The sequence below is a fragment of the Panthera uncia genome, chromosome C2 (genome assembly GCF_023721935.1).
Source record: "Panthera uncia isolate 11264 chromosome C2, Puncia_PCG_1.0, whole genome shotgun sequence".
NCBI lineage: Eukaryota > Metazoa > Chordata > Mammalia > Carnivora > Felidae > Panthera > Panthera uncia.
In genome coordinates, this window is record NC_064810.1 from 149,349,653 (window position 1) to 149,373,236 (window position 23,584).

The window sequence follows — 23,584 nt, forward strand, 5'->3', positions numbered from 1 at the left end:
GTTGCTTCATCGTGGGTGTGTAGGAATGCAACCGATTTCTGTGCGTTGGTTTTATATCCTGCCACTTTGCTGAAAAAGACATTTCCCTTTTAAACAGAACAGGCCACAGGGCATTTTTTATTACATACAAAGAAAAATCTTTCCCCCAACAGCCCACAATCCCTAAAAAAAAGTTCTCAAAGACCTGGCCCAAAGGCAATAGGTGAATCTTTGCAGTATTTATGCTTGTGTCCTGATCTGTTTAAGTCTCTTCCCAGGAATGGAGATCATTCTGCCTCAAAAGGACGCAGTGTCCACATTGTAGAGGAGGTTGCTGTGAGAAGTAAATGAGATGAATCCTTTTCAGAATTACCAAATAAAATCTGTGCTGTCTAGTTGGGAAATACGTACGAACCAACCCTCCCTCCCCCAAAACCTTAGACACTTCCCTTCCCGGTTCTTCTGCCCCTCTCCATTCCCAGGGCTTATTTGTTGTGGGCTTTGCAATGAGCGTGAGCCAAAGAACTGAAGTCTCTGTGTCACCTCAAGTCCAATCAGACTACTTTTTGGGCTTACATGGGCATAGGCGACTTCCTGGTAAGACTGTAACCTCTATAGTACTCAGCCCAGGAATCGGGGCGGGGGAGGGGGGGACTTCACACTAGGAGACAAATTGCCTGCTGTAACCCCCCCTCCCCCACCCCAGGGTGCCTGTCCATCAGACACCTGCTCTCACATGAACTTTAATTAAAGCTTCGCTTCACAGCGCTCCGAGTCTCCGCGTCCCTCCTTTGGTGGAGGAGTTGCCTCTGGCTTTGAACTGGCCTCTGCCCAGATCCAGTGCAGGTTGTTTTCACGACCAGGCAGGTTTGGCCTGCGTACCACACTGCGCCACAAAAGACTTTCAGGTGTACCCAACGGGTGACTTTAGCTTGGGATTCCATGACTGGGTGCATGGCGGGAAGCTAAAAAGAACTTTTCCCCACCATCCCAAAGCTGAGTCTGTAAGTAATAAATGATGTAATCTGGAGGTTGGGTCCGAGAGCAAACAGCCAAGAAAGAATTCTTGAGACGTTTTTGGTGCAAAAAAAAAAGAGTGATTTTATTAAGGTCCGAGGACACAACTCGTGGGCAGAAAAATCTGCATTCTAAGTGTGAGGAGTGACTGTGTAGGGCTTTTTATCCTATGAAGGGAGGAGGTGATGTCAGCACTCCAAGAAATTGAGTCTATAGGTTTCTGGAGGTCTGACTATTCCTAGGATTGAGCTTTTCTTGTAAATCACGAAGACAGTTACAAACTGATGGAGTCTTGTGTCCTTTATGACTGTGATCTTTATCAGGTGACCATTGGCTTTTTCCTTCCTTTGGTCATGAGTCTGAGAAATGTCCCATGTGTCCCCCTCCCACCTTGGGGGAGGGGAACGTGGAGTGCCAACTGACCTTTTGTTACGTCCTCAATAAAGATTCGCGTATTCAAACGAGGTGCTGGACACCTTCGTGCCAGATTTACAAAGATGGGGAGCACTCCCTCCAGCCTCCATCAGGGAAGGTGAGTGGGAGAAAGGGAGGGAGGTCCAGAAGGAGCCCCTCTTCAGGTCTGGGCCTCTGGGGAGAGGCGGAACCTCACTGTCTGCAGGGCAGTTAGCTGGGGAGGCCTTGGAGGAAGGGCACAGGAGGGGAAGAGGCCGGGCAAGCTCTTTTCCACTCTTTGCTGGTGCAAGGATGTATGGTGCTCTTGTGGGCCAGGTGGCTACCGGGGAAGGCGCTCTAGCTGGAGGTCCCTTGATGGGATGCAGCCAGGAGGGCTGTCTCGTAAGATGAGGAATGCTGGCAGTAAGAGACATGATGGGGGCAGCAGTGCTGGGGCAAGAGCTGAAGAGAGGGCCCTGGAGGTCAGCTGTGAGTACGCTCCTCGGATGAAGGAACAAGGCAGGGGCCCTGGGAGCACCGCTGAGAAATCCACCGATGTGTCCCCATGGAGGAGCTGTTAGAAGCCTGCCAGAGAACACTCGCTGATGATCAGCCAGTACACGCAGGGAAAGAACCACGGCCAGCAGCAACAGAGCAGAAAGCCCTTTCCCCTGGCCCTGCAGGAGCCAGAAGCAGCAGAGGTGAAAGGGAGGAGGGAGGTGAGGACGGGAACAACCAGCCTCCTCCCTTTCCCCACTGCTGTTCCCTGGGCCACGAGGTCAGGTATGAGCTGGACTGAACTCGGGGCAGGGGGTGGAGGCTCTTTGAAGAGAGGACAACACTGAAGCTTTGGTTTCGAGCAGACAGAGTCCTCTCTCAGCAGGATGGCGGGTCCTGTGGGGCCTCCCCCTGAGCCAACGGGGCCCAGCCTAGCCACCGGAAGGAACTACAACCTTCCCATCCACAGCCTTTTCTCCCACCGGCCTGGGTACCGGCTGCGGCTTCCAACTTCCTCTCCCCCTGCTGCTGCATTCTTGGAAAGGCCCTACCCATCTGCTCTGCTCTGGGCTTAAATGTTTTGAGGGCAGGGGGACCCCAGACTGAGGGAACTAGAGGAGCCGTAAGCCCACAAGTCTATTAGAGAACCAGGGAAGCCCAAGAAACGCTCAAGGCCCGACCCCAGAACAGGGGTGGGGGTGGGCGGGGTTGAGAAAGGTGGTGAGGGGTGACGAGAAGAGGGAGGCCCTCACAGACACTTCAGAACCGGGCAGCCAGCGGCCGGGACGGGGACCAGGTCAGGGGTGTGCTTCCTCCAACTGCGAGGGGGGCCGTGCCGGCAGCCCCCAGCCATTTCCAGGGGGTGTCCAGGCAGCTCCCTGCTGTGCTCCAGCTCCAGGGACACGATCAGAAGTACGTGCTGCTCGTGAAGGTCACCCCTGGGCTGGAAGTTCTTCCTGAAGCCTCTGTTTCCTTTTCTGAAGGTGCTGACTCCAGAGACCTGGTGGGAGCCGGAGGCCGTCACCGGCCGGCCACGAATGGGTCCCGTGGCAGCGTCCTTCACCGCCCCTCCCCCAGGGGAGGGGACCTGGCCCAGAGCCAGTCGGATGTGTGTGGCTCCCGAGGGCCCCCGTATTGGCCTCTAAGCAACAGAGGACACATAGTGAGGCGGGGGCCTAGGCTTCAGAGAAAGCGAGCAGCTCACCGTGGGTGGGGCTCCTCCTCCAGCTCCTTGATGGTGTCCTTCAGGGGCTGGCCCTGTGTCTCCGGCAACAGGGCACAGAGGAAGCCTGCCCCGATGGGGAGGCTGCCGTAGATGAGCATAGGGAGGGCTGCCTGGTACTCGCCCAGCAGGCTCATGAGAGGGGTGAGGATCCCCCCGATCCTCGAGGAGATGCCCATCAGCCCCATGCCTGTCTGCCTGTGGGAAGGCCCGTCTGACTGAGCACACCCAGCCGCGACCCCCGGGCCACAGCCCCACCCCCGCTGCGCCTTGGGTGGGGGGTGCCCAGCCCCTCATTATGGCCCCGCAGGCCTGCCGCCTCCCCAGCCTCACCGGCCTTGTGCTCTCTGCTCCTGCATAGTAACTGCATGTGGTCAGGCCACGTGCCACGCCTCTCTCACCTCCAGGCCTGTCTATCTGCTGCCCCCCTGCTCGCCTACCAAGTCTCAGGTCAAAGGCTGCACCTCACGTCTTCCCAGCAACCCCTGAGTGTTCCTCCTTCTGAGCCATTCATTCTTAGACTTGCTCCATATCCCAGGCTCCACAAGGCCAGGGCATGCCCTCCTTCTGTATCTGCCCTCCACTGCCTGGGATAAGACGGGGACTCGGGCTAGGTTCCTAGCTGCCCGGACCCCATCCGCGCTGCTGCCCCGCGAGCCGGCCTCATAAGCCAGCTGCCTGCGGGACAGGGGTGAGGGCAGAGGAGCGGGAGGGGTGAGGGCAGAGGGCGGCAGCCCTTACCGGATGACGGTGGGGAAGAGCTCGGCACAGTACACGTAGGAGATGGTAAAGCTGGCGGCCATGGCGAACTTGCCCACCACGGCCAGCACAGTGACCACCACCGGCAGATCTGGGGGAGGGTGCCGGTCAGCCGCAGGCAGGTGGACGGCCCCGTGCCCCGGGCCCCACCCCTGCCCCGTCTGGCCCCCTCTGCTCCCGGGCCCCAGGGTTGCCCTCACTCCTGGAGGCGGGGGGTGGGGGGTGGGGGGGAGGGCAGGAATGTGGCAGAGCCAGCCCCGGCACCTGCTGGGACAAAGACGATGCCGATGCACGCGAGGCCACCCAGAACCAGAGTCAGCATCTGGCTCCACTTGCGGCCCGACCGCTGCATCATGAAGATGCTGAAGCAGCGGGCGGGAACCTCCACGGTTCCGAAGACGAGCTGCGTCAGGTAGATGTCCAGGCCAAAGTCACCGACTTGGAAGCTCAGGCCAAAGTACCCCAGACTGTCCACAAACCTGCAAAGTGTCCACAAATCCCTATCACTGCTGGGGGATGAGACACCATCCCCCTCAGAGGGAGCCTGTCTCTGAGCAGGAGGCAGCAGCACAGCCAGGGAGAAACCCAGTGAGGCCACACAGCCCGACCCTGACCACCAGCCACCGTGTCCCAGCCGCACCAGAGACGGGACAGCCCTTTGGCGTGGGCCTCAGGGCGGGGCGCGGGCCCTGGAGCGCTCACCAGACATAGAAGAAGATCAGGGTCATTTTCCGGAGCCGGGGGTGTCTGAACAGATCCAGGGGGTTCCCTGAGGGGCCTGTCTTCTCTGGGACCAGCTGGGGGCACGAGGCACAGTGAGGGGCCAGGCAGAAAGGTCTGGGCCCGCCAGACTCAGGGGCAGGGCTGGGCTTGGCCTGTGAGAAGTACCTGGCTCAGGAGCTCTGGGGAGAGTTTCCGCCTGTTGACGGAGGCCGCCTTCTGGATCACTTGTTTGGCCTCCTCCACCCTCCCTCTTGTCAGAAGCCACCGTGCCGACTCTGGCAGAGCCCTGCAGGTCAGGAATGGCTCTGACCTTGGAGCCCGCCCCACCCCCCCACTCCCCCAGGGGCCTTCCCAGCTGTTCCAGGGCACACAGAACCTCACACCCATCGCACTGTGGAGCGTTCCCCGAGGTGAATGTGAGTGTTGCGCTGCAACCACACACACCCCCCCCTCCCCCCCTCCCCTTGCACAGCTAGCAGGGGTGGGTGGGGAGGGGGAAACGGCTTGCTCCTGGGAAGTACTCCTCACCAGATGTAGAAGAAGAGTAGCAAGACAGGTGCGGTGCCGGCCATTTGGAAATACCTCCAGTTTCGGACGCCATAGGCAAGTCCTGCTAATGCCATCTGACCCAGGGAGAAGGCGCACTGGACCAGGACCACGGCCTGAGTCCTCCTGGAGGGCCCCACCCACTCTGTAACTGTGCGAACAGAGAGACTGAGACCCGGCCAGGCCCCCACCCCCACCCGCGGGCCCCCGGCTCCCTCCCCGTCATCCCCTAGCCGGTCTTCTGTCAGGGTGGGCCTCGGTCCCACTTGCGGTGTGGGTGCCTGACAAGGCTCCCCCGGGCAGTCCGGGAAAGTGGCCGGCCCAGACCCCAAGGCCTCACCCCATGCCTGAAGGCTTAGGGACCCAGATACTCACCTAGGGGGACGTTTAGGGACCCAGATACTCACGTAGGGAGACGTTGCTGAAGGCGAACCCAGAGACAGCAGTAGCCACGGCAAAGCGCAGGACCATGTAGAGCTCAAAGCTGGGCACAAAGGCCGTGGTCGGGCCGAGGAGGGCGAACAGTAGCAGCTGCACCAGGATACTGACCTTGCGGCCAATCCTGGAGTAACAGAGGGGCAGGAAGTATGGGAGACCCAGCCCTGCCCTGGGCTCTCTGTCTGACAGAGGACACGTGACCCTGCCCTGCGAGCTCTGTTTGAGGGAGAGGGGAACAGGGCCTTATCCCAGACACCAGTGAAGGGCACGGGGGCGGGGGCGGGGCGAGAGGGGGAACTGTACCGGGAACGTAGGAGCATGCGAGGTCAAGGGCGAGCCGGTCAAGTTCCTACCGGTCACAGAGGGGCCCGAAGACAAGAGCCCCAGTGAGGAGCCCGGCCATGAACACCGACTGCGAGGTCTCCTTCAGGTGCTTCTGACCACAAACGAGGTTGAACTGAGGCAGACACAGGCAGATGTGAACCAGGGGCAGCCAACGGCAAGTCCTTTGTCGTCCAGCCCACCCACTGCAAACCTCTCAGGGCAGATGCCCGTGATTCCCAAAGTGTGTGCGAAGGCACCCCAGGGCACCAGAACAAATTCATGGGGCACAGAACGACATTCGGAATTTTAAAGGAAAATGCAGCAATCCTCAACATCTGTCTGGCATTACAAGAACTACCAACTAAGGACAGTTCTGGTTCAACATGAGATCACGCTACATTCCTTCCAGTGACATCATATCTATGTGAAGCTGTATTTTGGGGAGGTGTTTTGAAAAAAAAAAAAAAGCAAGCACCATGGGGAATGGAAAATGAGGGTGTCAGTGTTTAAGGACTGAGAAGTTGCACAGTTCCCAATGGGCACATACATCCTATTAGTAGGGTGTTGTATTTATTTAAAGATGAAAAATATGGAGTGCCTGGGTGGCTCAGTCGGTTGAGCGTCTGACTTCGGCTCTGGTCATGATCTCATGGTTTCTGAGTTCGAGCCCCGTGTCGGGCTCTGTGCCGACAGCTCAGAGCCCGGAGCCTGCTTCGGATTCTGGGTCTCCCTCTCTCTCTGCCCTCTCCCACTTGTGCTGTCTCTCAAAACTAAATAAACATTAAAAAAATTTTAAAAAAATTAAAATGAAAGATATTTCCTTTCAGTTTCTGTGTATTATTTTTTAAAACAGTTCCTAAGTCATTTGAACATAATTACCTGTTAGGTTGTTTGGCCCTAATTACTCAATACACAAAACTTAGGTTTTTATTTTGGCTTGGAGATGCCAGGTAGAATTGCTGAGACATTAAGGATACAAAGTTTGGAACCCTTGACAGGCCACTAATTACTGCTTCCTGACAAATGGGGCCTCTAGCCCACAGCCAGGGCACCCCTGTGACTTCCTTGGGCCTCATCAAATGTCCCCATCCGGCTGCAAAATCTCCGTGAAACTCTCACCATTCACTGCCAGTGAGAATCCCAAGGAGCCCTCACGCCCCACTTGCAGAAGGAGATCAAGACGGAGGGACACGCACACGCGTGGGCGTGCGTGTGGGCGCTCATGTGCCTGCACACACAGGGGTGGGGCGACCCACCTGGAGACTCAGAGAGACTGAGAAACTGAGTGGAAAAAATATGCATGTTCGCCTAACTCTGTACGTATCTACTGCATGTGCACATACTGTAGGCACATGTGACTGACCCCCCCCCCCCCCCCCCCCATTGGTCCGTGGGCCCTTCCCGGAGTTCTGTGCCCCCTGCACACAGCTCAGCTCCGGACGTGAATGTCGGTGGGGGGAAACACGACAGGTGAGTTGTCCTCTGTGGCTCAAGGTGATAGCTTCACAATCACTGATGCCGTTTGAGGGCTCACTCTGTGCTGGGCAGTCTGCTGCATGCTTCACATGTATTATCTAATTCTGACACCAATCCTTGATTTATTATTCCATTCCCCTGAGGGAGGGGAGGTTAAGCGGCTTCTCCGAGGTCCCACTGCTGGATGGCAATGGAGTTCAGGCATCCCTTTTGCCCCAGACAGGGACTGAAACTGCGTGAAAGCTCAGAGAACGTTTGCTGAATGAATCAACACATGAATACCTAGAGCTAGCCAACTAGCCACTCATCATCAGTCAAAATCGCTAAAATCATTTTAGCAAGAAATGAATCAGTCCAGGAGATACCATTGTGCTCATACTTCTGTTCTCAAGAACAACTGTTAATTTTCAGTATATGTCTAATGATTGCCTAATGGCCCCTGGGAGCAAAGGGGGGCAAGATAAGGGATCAGAACTTGTTCCACCCAGTTCTATTCTTTTTTTTTTTTTTTTTAACGTTTATTTATTTTTGAGACAGAGACAGAGCATGAACGGGGGAGGGTCATAGAGAGAGGGAGACACAGAATCTGAGACAGGCTCCAGGCTCTGAGCTGTCAGCACAGAGCCCGACGCGGGGCTCGAACTCACGGACCGGGAGATCGTGATCTGAGGCGAAGTCGGACGCTTAACCGACTGAGCCACCCAGGCGCCCCCACCCAGTTCTATTCTGTTTGGTTTTTGTTTAGCAAGCACAGAGTGCCTTTGTAGTTAGACGCTATTTAAAATAACTCATAAAGGCCTGCTGCTATCAGCCTCTGGAATCTGAACAGAGAGGCTTTGTGGGACTTTGTTAACCTATCTGTTGGTGTCTTGGTTTCTCGTGTACAAAATGGGGATAAAATATATTACATGGTGTCCCCCAGCAGGATTAAAGGAATTAATGCATGGAACATGCTTAGCACAGTGGCTGTCACACAGGAAGTCCTCAGTAAATGTCAGCTCAGCAGAGGGGGCACCGCCGCCCCCCCCCCCCCCCCCCCGTGCTCATGAAACTCACAGCTGGTGACCGACACCTCGGACACATGGGGCTATAGTGTTCTGAAGGCACGGATGCCGACCCCAGGGAGTCTTCCAAGGCTGGTGCCCCTACTCGGTGGCCACCACTCGCTACCTCCTTATAGCTTGTGTAGCCCTTATTTCATTCAGTCCTCATTCTAACCTCGTAAAGGATTATCATTCCCACTGTGCAACCACAGAGGCCGAAGCTTGGAGAGGTGCCAAGACGTGGCATGCAGGTGGAACAGAGGCAAAAGGCCTCCCCACCTGGGACGCCAGCCATTACCCTCTCCGACCCTAATGGCCAGAGTGGAGGGTTCTGTCTGGGGCTTGCCACGTGGGCACACAGAATCCCGCCCCCATTCTTGGAGCGCTCACATCACATCTTCCTCCCCTGTTCCAAAAGCTTCCATGGCTCCCTTTGGTCTCTAGGAGAGAGCCCAAATCTCTCAGCTCTGTATCTAAGACCGTGGAAGAGTCATCTCTTCCTGATTTCCCAACATCTTCGTTGGTCAGCATTCCTCGGTCATGCCAATCATTTTCGTGCCTCCGGATCTAGAAACGGCTATTCCCTCTGCTTCCCCTTCCCTCCCATTCTTTCCCCTTCTCTGGGCCCAAGACAGATCACACCGTTGTTAGTCATTCAGAGTCTATTTCCCTCCCGATTCCAAGGTTCATGTGGACAAGGCTGGGAGTTATTTTTTTCTTTTACCAAGGACGGGCACCCAGGAAATGTTGGGAGGTAGATTGAGAAGGAGAAATGCACTCTGCTCTTCAAGAATACATAGCCTATAAGGCACTGTGCTCTTTTCTTCTCAAATTAGGACTATCCATATTTCAGTTTGAATATGAAGCTGCTGGTTATCAGAAGGAACGCTGGGAAGTCAGCTCAGAGAGAGTCCCCTGAATCAGTGTGGTGGAGCCCCTCCTCACAGATGGGAAGCAGAGGGAAACGACCTCACGCAACAGAGCTTTGGAAGCAAAGTTGGACTCAGCACATGGGTACAGGGCACAAAGTACCCAAGGTGTGCACTCTTTTGGGAATCCAAGTCCTTGAGAGTGTTGGAGCAGGAGAAGCATGGTAGGGAAGGGCAAGAGGTCCAAGGCCCAATGCCGGTGGTGGCACAGTCCAGGTCGGTGATTAAAGACCAAGAGGTTAGCCTCAAATCCTTAGAGAACTCGAACAAGGTGCCTCCCTCCTCTGACTGTTCCCTGCACAGTTAATACTCAGCAAGCCTCAGCTGAACAAAATTGCATGAACAGTCCAGCACAGGGTGTAAACGGGGCTAAAGAAGTCTGGAAGTCTGAGAAGTCTGGAAGTTTGCCGGGTTTTGAGGATGGTGTTTGGCCAGGTAGGCACCCACAGCATATGGGGACCAGTGGAGGCTGGTCCTACCAAGAGGGTGATGCTGGGAACCTGGAGAGGCCACTGGGGACCAGACTGGGCTCTGCTGGGAGAGCTCCTAGGCCGCATGCGGCTCTATGGAGCAGAATGGGGTGGAAGGTCAGGAGGAAGACAGGCAGGACAGATCTTTAGGCTGCAAGGGTTCTGGGGGCAGGTTTATGGTCACATATTAAAAGTGAATGCCTGGGGGTGCCTGGCTAGTTCAGTCAGTAGAGTGTGCAACTCTTGAGCTTGGGGGTTGTGAGTTCAAGCCCCAAGTTGGATATAGAGATTACTTAAAAATTGAAAACCTTAAAGAAAATGCCTTTGGTCAAAACATCATTCTCTGAAAGCCTCTAAAAAGTAAATACTTTTTTTTACCTGCAGAGAAAAAAATAAACGAAGGCTTCTGGACTCCAGATTCCCCTCTCCACAAAGGCTCAGGATTCGCCACCCTCAAGGTGAGTCATCCAGACCTCCCAACAACACTCGCCCCTTGGATGCTGGACCATCTGTGCTCTTTCCCACTCCTGCAGGGACCTGAGTGGGAGTCCCACGTCCACGATCAGCTCATTATGTTGCCCTGGACAAGTCGTCTCCCTACGCTGTGCCTCAGACCCCGCTTCTGGGAAGGAGTAGAGTGGGCCTGGATGCTTCCAGAGAGCCGTCCTTGCTCAGGTGGCTGGAGTGGGAATCTGTTTGTCTGCCCAGATCCTCCCTAAGAAAATGAGTTAAGCAGAGCAAGTGCTGTTATCTGCTGGACAAATCCTAGAGTCACAGTGCGTCCGGACCCCTGGAGGCAGGTGGGGAGAGCTTTAGAGAGGGCAGCTGAAGGGCAGGAAGCCCACATCAGGCAAGCAGGAGGTCAGACAAGTGGATGGGGATCCAGGAAGGTAGGTAAGCAGGCAGATACGCAGGGGCAGACTGAAAGACAAGGGCAAGTGGACCGACAGATGGGAGCACTGGGGGGAAAGACATAAAGACAGGAAAGCAGGAAGGGATAGGAAAAAGGTCAGGCAACTGGGCACACAGGCGGATAGATGGATAAAAGGGTAGACAAAAATGGACAGAGGGGCAGACAGATCAGAGACAGAATATGGATTGAAAGGTAGATGGACCAGTAGTCAGAGGACAAAGAGGAAAGCAGGATGAATGGCCAAAAAAAAAAAAAAAAAAAAGCCATACCAAGTGGTCAATCATTCGTGGATGGGTGCTCCAGGGCAGATACAGAAGCAGCAACACCGGCAGCTGAGGGCAGACGGTCAGGCAAAGGAGCTGACCGACCCCAAACGGGCCGACAGGCAAAAGGGCAGCCCTACCTCGTTCTTTAGGGACAGGGGCCTGTCTTCAGGATACTCCCAGCCTGCCTCACAAGGCTGCGTCTCATTGAAGTGGTGGCTGAGGATGTCCTCCAGGCTGGCGTCGTCAGGGGGCGGCCGGAACATAAGGCAGGACTCAGGCTTGCCCGCAGCATCCAGGGGCACGCTCAGTGTCAGCTGTTCAGCCGCACTCAGGTTCAAAGTGTGGTTCTTGACCCAGGCTACTGAGCAGTGGTGGGCCTCGTGCTGGATCATGAAGACCTGGGCAAACATGTAGTAAGCGGACAGGAAGCCGGGAATGCTCAGCAGCATCACCAGCTGTATCTGGAAGCGACCAAAGTCGCCTATTTCAGCCAGGACCTGGCCAAATTGAGCCATGTCTACTGGTCAGCCTGGGGCCATAGACAGCTCTGCAGCTCGGCTTTGGGGCGCTTACTCCTCCGAGCGGAGGTGACAGCTGTGTTAATGTTTAATCCAGCCTTTGACCTGTCACACTTCAACTCCCTGGCTGTAGCCTGGGCAGGATAGAATATGATAAAAAAAAAAAAAAAAAAAAGTAGTCTACTCTGGTTTGCAAAATGCAAGGATGCTTTATTGACCGTGCGATGGACACAAGCCCCACAGAAGGACTTTCTCAGGCCCCGCACAGGAGCGAGCTTCAGCCAAATGTTCGACAGTGCACAAGCAGCATCCCCTCCCATGTCATCCCAAACAAATCGCACCCAGCTCAAACCCCTCCCATTATGATAGACCCCAAATTCTGAGGGTAGTTCTGACACTTAGAGGGACACAGAAGTCCCTTCTAGGGACCAGCTCAGAATAGACAATGGGGGTAAATCAGGAGAGGAGCAAGGACCCAGCCTGCCTACGCACTTGGTCAGCTGCCCTATCTGGCCTCTTGATCTGCTGATCTTATCTTTCTCTTATTTTTTTTTTATTTAAAAAAATTTTTTTAATGTTTTCTTATTTTATATTTGAGAGAGAGAGAGACAGAGCATGAGCAGGGGAGAGGCAGAGAGGGGAGGAGACAGAATCTGAAGCAGGCTCCAGGCTCTGAGCTGTCAGCACAGAGCCGGACTTGAGGCTCAAACTCACAAGCAGTGAGATTGTGAGCTGAGCCGAAGTCAGACGCTTAACCAACTGAGCCACCCAGACGCCCCTTGTCTTTCTCTTAGCGGTGATTGGCATGTGGTAGGACACCATGAAGTCCAGGAGACCTACCAAGGGCATAAGCTTGCCAAAGGCAATCCGAGAGCACACAGCAATTACAGAAGAACCAAGAGTTGCATTTTGAGCTCTGCTCTGATCCAGGAACCATTAACACATTCCCAAAATACACAGGCAAGCTGCTCCAGGGTAGCTCCAGTCCCAACGGGCAATCTCAGTGGTAACAGAGGAACACAGGACAAAGCCTCCCCACACCACAGTGGCAGCCGTGGACGCCCTTGCTGGCCTCAAGGCTGGAATGGGGCTCATGGTGGCTGACAGGTCAGGATTCTTACAGGACTGGAGGCTGACAGGATCTCTGACAGGAGGAATCTCCCAAAGATTAAAAAGTCTCCATCCTTTCTACCCTGGAAGAGGTCTACTGCAGGTAGACCCAGGGCTTGGAGAGCACCTCGTTCAGTCATAGGAGGTGGGGAATGATAGGACTAAAGACAGCATTTGGGAAAAATACACACACACGCGCACACGCACACACATACACACACACATTCACGTGGTTGTCTGTGTATGCATAGGAAAGACTTCTTATGTTTTGGATTTTGAACCATTTTAAGAGAGGCTGAGCGGCACAGGTGAAGGGAGTGCACGGAAGGAAGGCTGCATGGGGCGGTTCTGGACACAGCATGCCTGCATCTGCCTGGCCACCTGGCTGGCACAGCTGTTGGAGGCAGACTGTGAAGGGCGGGGGCATGGGCCCGAGACCCCGTGTAAGGAGAGGACCTCTCTCTCTGCCCCATCCCAAAGTCCCCACCAGGCTCACCGCTGTCCCCAGCTCGATCTTTTCTTCCTCATTTAGCTTTCTCGGATGTGCTTGTGCTCAGCGTCACCTTGATTGAATTGTCAAGAAAACAGACGTTGCAGGTTGTCACTGCCCCATATGGTGTCCCCCTGGTCGGGGAGAACCGAGACGGAGACGTGAACCTGTCCTCAGCCCTCGTCATCTTCTTACTCGAGTCGGGGAGATGTTTGCTTCTTCGGTTCCAAGCAGTGGGGGCTGTTGCGAGGAGGCAGGAAGCTTGGGCACTGTTATTGATTCCCTGTGATCCTGAGTTTGTCCCTGTTAAGAAAACAAAATTCAGGGGCGCCTGGGTGGCGCAGTCGGTTAAGCGTCCGACTTCAGCCAGGTCACGATCTCGCAGTCCGTGAGTTCGAGCCCCGCATCAGGCTCTGGGCTGATGGCTCGGAGCCTGGAGCCTGTTTCCGATTCTGTGTCTCCCTCTCTCTCTGCCCCTCCCCCGTTCATGCTCTGTCTCTCTCTGTCCCAAAAATAAATAAAAAACGTTGAAAAAAAAAAAATTTAAAAAAAAAAATAATAAAAAAAAAAAAAAAAAAAAAGAAAACAAAATTCAGCCGGGCAGATTGAAAGATCTAATTGGCTCTCCTCAATGATTCATGAATTGGGCAGCATCCCATCTGGCAAGTAGAAAGGAGCTCCAAGGAGCCGTACAAAACGGAAGAATTTAAAGGCAGAAAAGGACAGAAAAAAGAAAATTTCCAGCAAAGAGTGGATTGTTTCTGGCAGTGACCCTCCTTTGGGGCAATGAGGGGATCTATCAGGCGGATTACCTCACTGGTGCTGATCAGGTAGTTCCAGATCGACTTATTTAAGGTCACATTCCTGGGAGAGACTGAAATTGCAATGAGGTCAGGTGTTACACTTTGGTTTGCTGATGTGGGCTTAGCACAAGGGACTCTGTTTGAGGCCGGTGGTTTCTTTTTTAACAAGTCCTCCTTTCGATCAGACTCGAAGCTTAACTAAGCGGTGGGATCAAAATGTAAGGCGTTAATGCCACCGTCAGCCACCACACTGTAGTTCTCACAATTTTTGTTTGTTCTGTAGGGTGTTCACAGATCAGGATGTATTTTGCTGAATCTCTGTGGTGTTCACAGACCATGACTTTAGGCTCATAATTTTTTAGTTGGTTTTTCTCTTTGTTCCTTTTTTGACAGTCCAGTCTTAGGGAGATCATTTGCTCGGTGTTTCGTGGCAACGAACATGCATTTAAAGCTTTTGAGAGAACACAGCGTGGCAAGGAGACTGCTACGATTACTGTAAGCAGGGTAATTCCCAACGTCTCACTTCAGAGCCATGGTCCCCAAGACCCCAACCAATCAAAATCAAATAAGTCAAAAAAGGATCCCATAAAAGGAGTCATCTTTTTAAGCCAAGTGGTTTGCCCAGTGGTTTTATGTAATTGAGTTTTAACTTCCCCAGAAGCGCTAATCCAGGTACAGCCGGTGGTGTTGGCTGTAGCACAGATAGTGAAAGGGTGGGCCTACGCCAGCCGACTCCATCTTGTTCTGTGTCCTTCACCTTGACCACGCCTCCTCCCCTTGAGTAACCTCCCGCTCACCTGCCTAACAGGACTCCGACCCTTCCCCAGCCAATCGGTTGAGGCCACAGCCGTTACCTCACCAACTGCCCCTAGGCCCCAATAAAACCTTTGTCCTTTTGAAACTAGCTCTCTCTCCCCAGTATCTCACCGCTGCGTCGGTGCAGGTAGGGGATTGAGCTTGAGCTAGCTCGAATAAAGGCTCTTTTGCTTTTACATTGGACTCGGCTCCCTGGCGGTATTTGGGGATCATGAATTCTGGGCATAACAATACCTTCTTGCTTGGCTAAAAGATAATCAAAGGCCATCCTATTGGCAAGAACAACTTTGGCCAGTGAGTTTAAGGATCTTTGTTGGTAGCTCTTGCTATGGCAGCAGATTCCACAATACTTTCCAGAGTTAAGGAGAGTTTCCTGATGATAGCCTCATTTGTATTCAGTCCTAAGTAGAGAAACAAGGACCTCCAAAGGAAGCAAATCTTGAATGATGACAGCACCTCCTGGTAGGTGCTTTCTAACTTAACAATATAAATTCAGGGGAGTCAACCAATGAGGTGTCTGTCAACAGCTAGGGGCACTGCTCAGCTGTGTGCCAGCTATCTGGGCATCCAAAGGTCCAAGGAGGTGATAACCACCACAGACATAGAAGATCACGCACCTCCGGGGATTAATGACTCTGCTGTCTGGGCTCAAGCCGCCGTGCCTGAAGAATGCCCAACGTGGGATTTCACCACAGAAGAAGGACGAGCCCATATCCGACGATACCAGGAAGCCCTCCTTCGGGGAATCTGAGCCGGAGCCAAAAGGCCTATGAACATGACTAAAATATCATCACTCACGCAGCACCCTGGGGAGTCTCCCAGAGACTACTATGAAAGATTATGTGACGCATACCATGTATACGCCCTGTTTGACCCCGAGGCACCAGAAAGTCAACAGATGGTAAATGCCTCTTTTGTGGCACAGGCTGCCCCAGATATCAGAAGAAAACTCCAGAAGTTGGAAGGCTTTGCTGGGATGAATATCACTCAGCTGATAGAGGTCGCCAATAAGGTTTTCATGAACAGAGAAGTCGCAGCCGAAAGAGAAGTGGAGAGGGCTAAAAAAGAAGGCCACCCTTCTCGCAACAGCGCTAAAAGAAACAGACACTGTGAAGACGGGAAGACCCCGGCCACCTTAGCAAGGGACCAATGTGCATACTGCAAAGAGAAGGGACACTGGAAGAATGCATGTCTGAATTGGAAGGGGCCCTCAAAACCCAGCCGATATTGGGAGGAACCTCGAGGCAAGAACCTCGTTGGTCTGGCCGGGGTAGAATCAGACTGAGGGGGACTGCGCTCTTTCCCTCTTGGCCCCCATGAGCCCATGGTCGAAATGAAGGTAGGGGGCTGAACAAGAACTTTCATGGTTGACACTGGGGCTGAATACTCTATCGTTACTTCCCCGGTGGCGCCCTTCAGCCAAAAGACGGCAACCGTACTTGGGGCTACTGGGGCTACTGGGACACGGGTGATGCAGCAGCTCTTCTGTCAAGCTCGACAATGTGAACTTGGGGGTCACGAGGTCCAGCATGAGTCCCTCTACTTACCTGACTGCCCAGTTCCTCTCCTGGGCCGGGATCTGCTCTCCAAACTTGGGGCCCAGATAACTTTTGAACCCACTGGACACACTAGTCTCCAATTAAACCCAGGGCAGGAGGAAACCCCGGGTCTTGGCGATTACCCTGCCAAGGGAAGAAGAATGGAGACTATTCTGCGCACAGGCCCTACCCTGTAGCCCCTCAGAATTCAGGCTTACATTCCCCTCTGCATGGGCTGAAGATAACCCACCTGGACTAGCTTGGAGTTGGGCCCCCATCATTGTTGACCTGATCCCTGGAGCCCAACCTCAGAGACAAAGGCAGTACCCTTTTCCACTCAAGGCTAGAATGGGTATACAAGAGCACCTGACCAAGCTCAGGGAAGCAGGTACTCTAATTGAGTGCCAGTTGGCTTGGAATACTCTGCTCTTGTCAGTCAAGAAGCCAGGAGGAGGATACCAACCAGTACAGGATTTGAGGGCCATTAACAAAATGACTGTTTCCTTACACCCAGTGGTTCCAAACCCGTATACTCTCCTCAGCCAAATTCCGGGGTCAGCCAGATGGTTTCCATGCCTCGACCTAAAGGATGCTTTCTTCTGCCTCCGCCTGGCTCCTCAAGGTCAACCCTTGTTTGGCGTTGAATGGACTGAGCCCGTTACAGGGCGCCAGATGCAGCTGACCTGGACACGACTTCCCCAAGGTTTCAAGAACTCGCCCGCTCTTTTTGGGGAAGCACTAGCTGCAGACCTCGCAGACTTTCTGAGGGAAACCACAGGGTGTGTCCTCCTCCAATACGTAGGTGACCTCCTCCTTGCCAGCGACACCCAAGAAGACTGTATGAAAGGTACCAAGACCCTCCTGCAGCTCCTGTCCTACTCGGGGTACCAGGCCTCTTGGAAAAAAGGCACAGGTTTGTCAGCAGCAGGTCTGATATTTAGGCTTCCTCCTCACAAAAGGAAAAAGAGAACTAGGACCGGGAAGGAAGAAAGCTATCACCACACTGCCACAGCCCCAAACAAAATGAGGCTTGCGTGAATTTTTAGGGGCCGCAGGGTTCTGTCGCATTTGGATTCCTGGATTCTCAGCCATAGCGAGGCCCCTCTATGACCTGTTGGGAGGGCCAGACCGGGGGCCCCTGAGGAGGCAAGGGCTACTTTCACAGAAATAAAGTGGCTCTGGGATGAGCCCCAGCCCTGGGTTTGCCTGACATAGAAAGGCCCTTTTAACCTCTTCGTACATGAAAAGGACAAAATAGCCCTTGGAGTGCTCACTCAGAGCATGGGGCCTTGGCAATGGCCAGTGGCCTACCTGTCAAAAAAACTTGATCCTGTGGCAGCAGGATGGCCACCGTGCCTCAGAGCACTGGCAGCCACACTGCTGCTCATCAAGGATGAAGACAAAGTCACGCTGGGACAAACACGTGGGACCCACACGCGGTCATGTCCCTCATGAGCACCCAAGGCTATCGTCTCCTCTCCAATTCTCGGCTGACACAATACCAAGGCCTTCTCTACAAAAACCCAAGGGTCACTGTCGAAGCAGTAAAAACACTAAACCCGGCCACCTTCCTTCCCATGGGGGAGGGAGAACCCAACCATGAACTGTTCCGAAGTAGTGGATGAAGTCTACGCCAGCCGCCTGGACCTCCAAGACCAGGCTATAACAAGCCCGGAGATCACCCTGTTCAGCGATGGGAGCAGCTATTTACAAGAGGGCAGCCGAAGAGCAGGATATGTAGTAACCACAACCACCGAAGTTCTGGAAGCCAAGGCCTTGCCGGAAGGAAGGTCGGCACAACGGGCTGAACTGTACGCCTTAACCCGAGCCCTCATCCTTAGCAAAGGTAAACGAGTTAACGTCTACACTGATTCTCGGTATGCCTTTGCTACTGTGCATGTACATGGGGCCATCTATAAAGAAAGAGGTCTCCTTACTGCTGCAGGGAAAGCTATCAAAAACAAGGAAGAAATACTAAAGCTTCTTGAGGCTGTATGGCTGCCAGACAAGGTAGCTATCCTACACGGTGAGGGACATCAGACAGGAGATGACCCCATAACTCAACAAAATCACCTGGCCGACAAAACAGCCAGAGCGGCCACCTGTAGTGACCCAGGAGAAGCTCCTACCTAGACTATGACTCTTGCGCCCCAGAGAGAAGCCTCCTCACCCTGTACACAAATGAAGAAAGAAGTTGGGCCTCGACAGAAGGGGGCATGCTAAGCAAAGAGTGATGGTGGGTCATGCCAAACGGACACATCTTTGTCCCGTCATCTATGGGAAAACACCTGGTGAAGGAATATCACCAACCCACGCACCTAGGGAAAACTGCACTGGAGGCCCTCCTCAAAAAGAACTAGATCAGCCAGCTGCCGGCATTATGCCAAGCTGTCAGTGAACAATGTGTGACATGTGCCAAAAACAATGCTTGGTCTGCCCCACGGCCCCCACCTGGCACGCAAAGGATGGGGGCCGCCCCTTTCGAAGACTCAGAGGTGGACTTTACCGACATACAACCAAATTCAGGATTCAGGTACCTTCTTATAATAATCTGCACATATTCGGGATGGGTTGAAACATTCCCGACCAGAACGGAATGAAGTCACGAGGTGGCCAAAGCCCTTCTACGGGAGATTGTGCTTCGGTTTGATCTACCCTTAACCATACACAGTGATAATTGACCTGCATTTGTGGCAGACATTATACAAACCCTGACAAAGTCCCTCAACATTACCTGGAAACTGCACACTGCTTACCAACCCCAGAGCTCAGGGAAAAGTAGAGCGGATGAATCGCACCCTCAAGGAAACCCTGGCTAAGTTCCACCAAGAGACTAATCTCCCACGGCCAGATTTACTACTGCTGGCCCTCCTGCATGCCTGATGCATGCCTGGGCCACTGGGGTTCTCCCCTTTTGAGTTATTATGTGGGCGACCCCCACCCCCCATGTTTAGGAAAACTCCCAGGAGACCTACACCAGATTGGAGACAAGGGAACAAGAGAACAGCTCCGGACCTTGGGGGTAGTCCTAAATAAGTTACAGAGATATACCATAGAGAGGGCCCCAATTTCCTTAGGGACCCTCGTTCACCCCTTTCAGCCAGGAGACTCTGTGTGGGTCAAAGATTGGAAGAGGGAACCTCTTAGACAACGGTGGACTGGGCCTCATACTGTTATTCTAACAACTCCTACAGCCCTTAAAGTTTCAGGTATCACCCCATTGGTCCATCACTCCAGAGTTAAGAAGGCCAACTCAGAAGAACCCACAACCTGGCGAAGTGATCCAGATCCAGTCAACCCACTTAAACTGACCCTCAAAAAGGAAACTGCCCCTGAGACCTCCAGCCCTGCTCCAGCCACACTCCGGAAGCTGGCTGGCCTGTGCACGGCAGAAGCTTGAGGAATCAACTCATGAACCTAGCCCAGGGGTCTGGATGCAACTCTGCCAGCCCTTGCCCCTTATTGGTGTCATAGCCCTGATCTTACTTCTTACTGTGGGGCTGATAGAGACTGCACCAACAAGCTGGACATGGGACAAAAGATGCATGTTGGGTCTCACACACCTCCTCTGGATGGGAGGGCCATTAAGTATTGCCTGTATATTATGATAACCTCTCTCACCCTCACAACTGCCGCTTACCCACTTTGCCCCCAGGATTGCTATATGACAATAAGGGGGTCAAGGGTGCTCAGTGCCTTCACCTCCCTCCACGAAGATTGCTACATGCTACAAGGGAAAAACACCCACTCTCTGTCAGCCACCTGGTGCCCCCAAGGACTAAGTATTGGACCGTAGAGATAACCCAAGATGTCAGGAACCCATGTCACAACAAGGGCCTCCAGAGAGGGAAGCCAGCTTGCTACACTTACCTTCCTCAATGGGGGATCTCAGATGGGGGAGGGGTGCAAGACAGGGCCCTTCAAAAAGTTACAAAGGATACCCAGGATAGGGTAATACAAGCCATAAAGGCGACCACTCCCCCGGCAGCCTACCAAGGTTTGGACCTTTCAGCCCTCAGTCAGATGCTTACCAATTCCCCACTCCAACGCTACTCTCCAAGTCCTCCATAAAATAGATAATCACACCCAAACCTGCTGGATGTGCTTGCCCCTCGGCCGGAGGGCTTACCTAGCCACTCCCATCCCTTTGACCTGGGAAGCTCCTGAAAATCTCAAAACCAACACCTCTGTCTTAATTGGACCCCTGGCCACTGGGGTCCGTCTCACAAATGCCGACAATCTAATCTGTACAGTCCCTGAAGGTATGAACGGTACCTCCCTATGCGGAAGAAATATAACCTTAGAGAGGAATGCAACCCTGTGTTCAACCCCTGGGGTGTTCTATCTGTGTTCTAGTTCAGCCTACTGATGCTTAGAGGCCAAGTGGACTCAGATATGTTATTCCGTCTTCCTAACCCCGGAGATATCCATGTACACGGAAGATCAGCTCCTAACAGCCTTTAGCCCCAAGTCCCGGACTAAATGGGCAATCCTGGTACCCGTTCTGATAGGAGCAGGGATTGCGACAAGAATAGGAGCCAGAATAGAGGGCATAGGTTCATCCGAAGGACTGTACCATAGACTAGCTCAAGAGATAAATGAGGACATGGAACGGGTGGCAGAGTCTCTGGTAAACTTACAAAGCCAAATAAACTCTCTGGCGGCAGTGACCCTCCAAAATAGGCAAGCCCTCAACCTCCTCACTTCAGAAAAAGGAGGGACATGCATCTTTCTGGGGGGGGAATGTTGCTATTTCGTAAACCAGTCAGGAATAGTTACAGCTAAGGTTAAGGAACTCAAAGAAAGAATTCAAGGTAGACAACAGGAAAGTATCAATCAATGGAAAGGATGGGATCTCATGGATTGGGCATCCTGGCTTCCTGCCCTGGCAGGGACCCTCCTCTCCATAATTTTACTTGTATCCATTGGCCCCTGTATACTGAATGCCATGGTACATTTTATTGAAAACACTGTTTCTCGCCAAACTACTGCACGTGGCTTAGCCTTCCAAGAGTACCAACCTATAAAACTGAAAGGTGATGCCTACTAAAAGTTTTTTAAAAGGCATCAAAGGGGGGAATGTTGGAGAAGTGAATAAAGTATTGCACCAAAGATGACCGATGGGGCTAAAACAGACTCTGGTCTCTAGCTTAGAGACCCCTCCTCCAGGTTCTTCTTCCTTTGTTTGCTGTGCACAGGAAAACCCCCACAGATATGGAAGCTGATGACTATACATTATCCTCCCCACTTACATTTGGCGCCTAGACCTTTGGAGAAAGTCTCCTCTGAGCCCGCCGGTGTTAAATAAATCTCCGATCCACCAAGGTCTCCGAGTGCCGCTTGGTTTTTCCACCAGTGTTCCAGCCTAGTTCCATAACAAGACCATGACCAGAGCTGAAATCAAGAGTTGGATGCCCAACCCAGCCACCCAGGCATCCCAGAACTTTGTCCTATTAACAGCCAATTCTAATTTTATACCACTGTACTTTTGATATTAAAATTTATTAATCGCTTTTATGTGGAATTTGAAAAACTTAACAGATTAACATAGGGGAAGGGAAGAAAAAATAAGATAAAAACAGAGAGGGAGGAAAACCATAAGAGGCTCTAAAAAACCGAGAACAAGCTGAGGGTCGTTTGGGGAGTGAGTGGGAGGGGAGATGGGTTAAATGGGTGATGGGCATTAAGGAGGGCACTTTTTGGGATGAGCCCTGGGTTGTCATATGTAAGAGATGAATCACCGGGTTCTTCTCCTGAACCCAAAACCACATTATATGTTAACTAACTTGAGAAAAAAAGAAAAATTCATTAATCCCTTTTAAAAACTTAATTAGATCTTGGGAATGCAAGCTGGTGCAGCCACTCTGGAAAACAGTATGGAGGTTCCTCAAAAAACTAAAAATAGAACTACCCTACAACTCAACAATTGCACTAGTAGGCATTTATCCACGGGATACAGGTGTGCTGTTTTGAAGGGACACATGCACCCCCATGTTTATAGCAGCACTATCAACAATAGCCAAAGTGTGGAAAGAGCCCAAATGGTCCATCGATGGATGAATGGATAAAGAAGATGTGGTCTGTATATACAATGGAGTATTACTCAGCGATCAGAATGAAATCTTGCCATTTGCAACTACGTGGATGGAACTAGAGGGTATTATGCTAAGCGAAATTAGAGAAAGACAAATATCATATGACTTCACTCATATGAGGATTTTAAGAGACAAAACAGATGAACATAAGGGAAGGGAAGCAAAAATAATATAAAAACAGGGAGGGGGACAAAACAGAAGAGACTCATAAATATGGAGAACAAACTGAGGGTTGCTGGAGGGGTTGTGGGAAGGGGAATGGGCTCAATGGGTAAGAGGCACTAAGGAATCTACTCCTGAAATCATTGTTTCACTATATGCTAACTAATTTGGATGTAAAATTTTAATTTTTTTTTTTTAATGCGAGATATTCTTTTTTTTTAAAACAATTTAACGTTTTTTTTGTTTTTTTTTTTTTTTGTTTTTTTTAAATTTTTTATTTTTGATACAGGGAGAGACAAAGCATGAACAGGGGAGGGTCAGAGAGAGGGAAACACAGAATCTGAAACAGGCTCCAGGCTCTGAGCTGTCAGCCCAGAGCCCGACGCGGGGCTCGAACTCACGGACCGTGAAATCATGACCTGAGCCGAAGTCGGCTGCTCAACGGACTGAGCCACCCAGGCGCCCCTAAAATTTTAAATTTAAAAAATAAGATTAAAAAAAATTGTAGTCAAATATTTAACTCTAATGACATTGATGAAGACATGTGTGCTCAGAAGTGTGATGTACTAATGTGTGCAATTTGCTTTGAAAACAACAACAACAAAAGATGCTCAGAAATGAGATACACTGATGTTTGCAATTTGCTTAGAAACCATAACAAAGATGGATTTATTGTTGGACAGGATACATGGATGGATAGATATATGATAAAACAAATGAAGCAAAATATATGCTGCAGAATCGAAGTAATGGGTATGTGTGTGTTTACTATACAATTACTTCAACTTTCTCATATATTTGAAATTTTTCATAATAAAAAAATAAAGTAATAAAGGGATTTCCAAAATACCAAAAACAAAAAACCAACAACAAAAAAACCCTTAATTAGATCTATTCCAGTCTCACCCAGCTTGACCACACATAAAATTCTTTTCCAAGATTGCTTTTCCACAAAGCCTCTACAATCTTTTTATTCTTTTCAAAAGTTGTTCACATTCTGTCCTGTGCTGTTTCTCTTTCCCATTCCTGGGGTGGGAGTGGGGCCTAAATTTAAGG

At 51.9% G+C, this 23,584-nt stretch overlaps 1 protein-coding gene across 1 annotated transcript; it reads right to left on the reverse strand.

The window, feature by feature from the left end:
* Positions 1-1,063: 1,063 nt before the first annotated feature.
* Positions 1,064-12,048, reverse strand: SLC22A13 (solute carrier family 22 member 13). Its single transcript, XM_049629004.1, has 10 exons — positions 11,134-12,048; positions 5,929-6,032; positions 5,545-5,699; positions 5,120-5,288; positions 4,757-4,877; positions 4,571-4,665; positions 4,133-4,347; positions 3,851-3,959; positions 3,092-3,307; positions 1,064-2,887 (listed from the first exon to the last, which is right to left on the reverse strand). The coding sequence occupies exons 1-10, from the start codon at positions 11,509-11,511 to the stop codon at positions 2,794-2,796; spliced, it is 1,656 nt and encodes a 551-aa protein (XP_049484961.1). The 5' UTR covers positions 11,512-12,048; the 3' UTR covers positions 1,064-2,793.
* Between the last annotated feature and the right edge of the window lie 11,536 nt (positions 12,049-23,584).

What these genes read in the sequence shown, in the direction of transcription:
- SLC22A13 (XM_049629004.1), bottom strand. Translation starts at nt 11,511, where the DNA reads ATGGCTCAATTTGGCCAGGTCCTGGCTGAAATAGGCGACTTTGGTCGC. An exon ending in CTACTCTTCTTCTACATCTG is followed by an intron (nt 4,878 to 5,119) that starts GTGAGGAGTACT and finishes CCTGACCTGCAG; the next exon opens with GGCTCTGCCAGAGTCGGCAC. An exon ending in CCCCAGAGCTCCTGAGCCAG is followed by an intron (nt 4,666 to 4,756) that starts GTACTTCTCACA and finishes TCGTGCCCCCAG; the next exon opens with CTGGTCCCAGAGAAGACAGG.